Source organism: Anneissia japonica, unplaced genomic scaffold (genome assembly GCF_011630105.1).
Source record: "Anneissia japonica isolate Jap-2015-1 unplaced genomic scaffold, ASM1163010v1 scaffold287602_len1038180_cov171, whole genome shotgun sequence".
NCBI lineage: Eukaryota > Metazoa > Echinodermata > Crinoidea > Comatulida > Comatulidae > Anneissia > Anneissia japonica.
Genome location: NW_022734061.1, coordinates 605,404 through 609,035, shown reverse-complemented (window position 1 = coordinate 609,035; position 3,632 = coordinate 605,404). Strand labels below are relative to the sequence as shown.

Sequence of the window (3,632 nt, the reverse complement as noted above, 5' to 3'; positions counted from 1 at the left end):
ACAACACTGGCCGACTGAGGGCGTATTTTTCTATCTGTATTATCACCTCATGAATATTAATTTTAATAATTAACACAAACAATTACAATAAAAAATGGTTTATAAATTGAAATAAAGGGAAACTATACATGCGAAAAACACATTTTTTTACAAATTTAATGCATTTTCAGGAAGCTTGGGTAATTTTGGGCAATATTTGCTGAATCTTGGGTAATTTCGACCCAGTCATTGGGTATATAAAAAATTGTGAGTGGTCACGCTGGTTAGAACGTTGAAGATTGTTATTTGGGTGTTTGGAAAAGTGGTCTCGAAGAGGGGGTATCGAATTGGAGGGAGCACTGCATAATTCTTTTCATGAAGCATTAAAAAACGTATTGTACGTAGGCCTATTTAGAACAGAAAGTATATACAGCTTCAGGTTACAGGCGGAAAAGCTTCTATTATAGACGTTTTACTACTACGAACATTAATTCTTTAAAAAAAATGCAGAGACATAAATCCCATACCATTACGGATCAAAGACCATCAGATTCCTTCCAATTAATACATATCCAATTTTAAAAGAGGTAGCAGCAGGTGAATCAAGTAAATCATAAATAAAGTTGCTGCAAAGCACAGGGAACACAAATAATGCAGTTTTAACCCGTCTGTTAATTGGCGAGGACAACTTTGTTTAGTCTAAAATTCAGTTGAAAGCTAATAATTTCTAATAATTGTTGAAACATCAAAATGGTGCAATTATTATTATTTTAATGTTCAAATGTGTATACAAAGCTGTACGTTCAAAAAATGCAATGGCGCCATCTATAATATTGTAATGAAAAAACGGAAACATAAACAAACTGAATTCGTTTACAGCATGCAGAAAGGAATTAATTATTTTAGAAATTTGATCAGGTATTAAGTAAATAAGTTATCGTTTGTAGTAGTCAATACCCATACTACAAGTTTTAGAGGTCAGGCTTAATGGACTATATAACTAAGCTAGGACTAGGGCCTAGGCTAGATAGGTAGGGCTGCTGTACGTTTCGCGGCCTCCTATCCTATGCCTAGTTTAGGCAGGTTTAGGTTAGGCTAGGCCATTCCCCCTGCCTGGCATTACAAGCTAGTCCCTCTCTCTAGGATGGAGGAAGGGCCCGGTCCTTTCTGAATCCTCACCAGGCTAGGCTAAGTCCAGGTCTGGTGAAGGGCTAGAGAAGCAGGACAAGCTGGCTAGACAGTAGGACTAATTTAGGCCTTGCCTCAGGCTCTGGTGGTTATATTGTTACTGATTTTGAAGAAGTAACTGAGCTGAGACGAACTTTTTTATGAAGTGCTCTTAAAAAAAATCGGGAAAAAAAACAGAACAACAGGATCAAAAGAAAAGCATCTTCATGAGCTAAGCCTAAATAATAATCAACCTATAAAAATTGAAAATTCAATTCCTTATTTAATTTGGTGCTTATTATTTTTTTAAAATTTTATTCGTTGTTTATAATAATATTTTTTCTTCAATTTTAATGATATTGTATTTTCTTTAATTGTGACATTGTAACATAAGTTTGAATGATATTGGAATATTCTTCTCATTTTTTTTTGTTCTTGTTACCAAAACTTTGAAAGCGTTCAGCATCGGCAGTTTTAAGGTGATTTCCAATAACAAATGTTCATCGCCTTTTTTTTAATTCGACCCCGGGGTTCCCCCTACACCTACAAAACAAAACAGGGGTTTCAGCATGGACTGTACATTACTGCCATTACCATTAATATGGCATTTCACATGGATGGCACGGTTGGTTAAGAATGTGTTCCAAAGAACTTAAGATCATGAATTTGAATCGCGTCTTGGTATTCATTTTTTTTTTTTGAAAAATTTTTCTTTTATTTTCAATTTTAAGATATTTTAATTTTGTACAAATGAACATTCAAAATATATTTTTTTTGTATGTATTCTAATTATTTAAATATTTCTATCTTATTAGCTCTCCCAAAAAAACCCAATATGATAGCGTGTACCATATTGGATCGGTGAGCGGTCGCTCTTGTTACATTTGACATTTGAATCTGCTTCCAACAAAACCAAGCAATTTGTCCATAAAAAGTTGATTGTGATGAGCTTATTTTAACATGATCACGTTTCACATCCACATGTCAAAGTTTTTAGTGATCCACGATTTATTTATTACCAAATTCTATCACCTAACTTACAAGTCCGACGAGAACTAGATAATTTGTTTTGAATGGCCTAAAACTGATATGTTTGTAAGGTGAGTGAGTAAGGAAAAATATTTTTTGTTTTTTGATTATGTAAAATTTGTAAATGCTATGGAAAGATTATTTTAATATTTTAAAATATTAAAAAAAATTCTCCTATTTTATCGTAGTCGTAACTCAGGTAAATAGATGGAACCTGAAAGATCAGAGGTCATACTTTGCTCACCGGATACAAAGGCGGATGTAGGAGAATCTCAGGAACTGGGAAGATATGAACAATTTGCAAATGAGAGGAATATTTCCACGACCTCACACCAACCAGGTACATTAAGGCTATTACTTACTTCCACACTGTCGTTTTATATCTTGTGTCAACACTATAAAAATATAGGAAGCTTTCGATTTGCGCAACAACGCTGTTCACTAATGCGTGACCGTCCTACACTATCTGCACAACATAGGTTTGGCAAAATTGCGTCCTAGAACCCACGCGACCGTGAGAACTCAACGTTCCCGCATGCGCTGATGACTTTATGTGAAATCATTACGTTCTACGTCCTACTGTCGTTATGCTATCAAAAGCTCCCTAATATCCGTAAAGCAATTTCACCAGAGGGCGCCAACTGGTATTTACACTTTCTTTTGGCATTAGATAAGAGTCAAAAATACTTCAGACAATATATTCATCTTTTATTTATTTATTTCCAATATTATAATCTACAAATCACAGTAAAAACAGAATTGCTTGGAATTTGTGATATAAAATTTCAAAAGAGAAAAAAAAAAAGAAAGACAATCAAAAACAATTCAAAAAGAGAACAAGAAGAAACGACAATAAAGAAACAGTTGGAAAACAGTAATACAGAGAGTACAGAGAAATGATTAAGATATTAATACAAGTATTTACAAATTTTATATTTAGAAAAAATAGATTATCTAAATTGTTAAAACAGGCTTAATAGTACAGTTTAACCTGCTTAAGTCGAATCCAAAAGGGCATTGAAAAATTTTGACTTAGGGTTAGATAAAATTTGACTTACAGATGGTTAGTTTATGGAAAACACAAAAATTTGGCATGCAAAATAAGATCTACTTAGAAATTATTTGAGTTAGACAAAGTGGACTTAGGGTCGTTCACAATTATCAACATTTTAATATTAAAGTGTACAAACAGAACGCTGAGGGGGAGGGGTAGAATATTTTGTACAATGGTTAATACAACATGAATGAAATCAATGAAAAATCAAATATGCATGTCAAGTGATCCATAATGAAACCTAAGGCCTATGTAAATCAATGAAGTTATAATAGTATAAAAAGAAATTTACAGTAGCCTAAAAAGAAATTGTTGAACATTTTAACAACCTAATTTTGCAATTCAGTTTCTCAACTGCCATATATTATTTTATGTATAATTTATATTGATGTGAGTAGAGATG

General features: G+C 33.0%; 1 protein-coding gene across 5 annotated transcripts in view; it reads left to right on the top strand.

Moving 5' to 3' along the window:
- The window catches only part of LOC117116286 (transcriptional activator GLI3-like), a 20,098-nt gene that overhangs the window by 4,015 nt on the left and 12,451 nt on the right, over positions 1–3,632 (top strand). For 3 of the 5 annotated variants that reach the window (XM_033260297.1, XM_033260296.1, XM_033260294.1), the window contains exon 2: positions 2,364–2,515. In XM_033260297.1, the coding sequence (XP_033116188.1) occupies positions 2,383–2,515 (133 nt within the window). In that variant the 5' untranslated portion in view covers positions 2,364–2,382. Of the gene's footprint in view, positions 1–393; positions 898–1,802; positions 2,247–2,363; positions 2,516–3,632 lie in introns of those variants that run through there. The other 2 variants (XM_033260293.1, XM_033260295.1) reach the window with 2 other exon arrangements.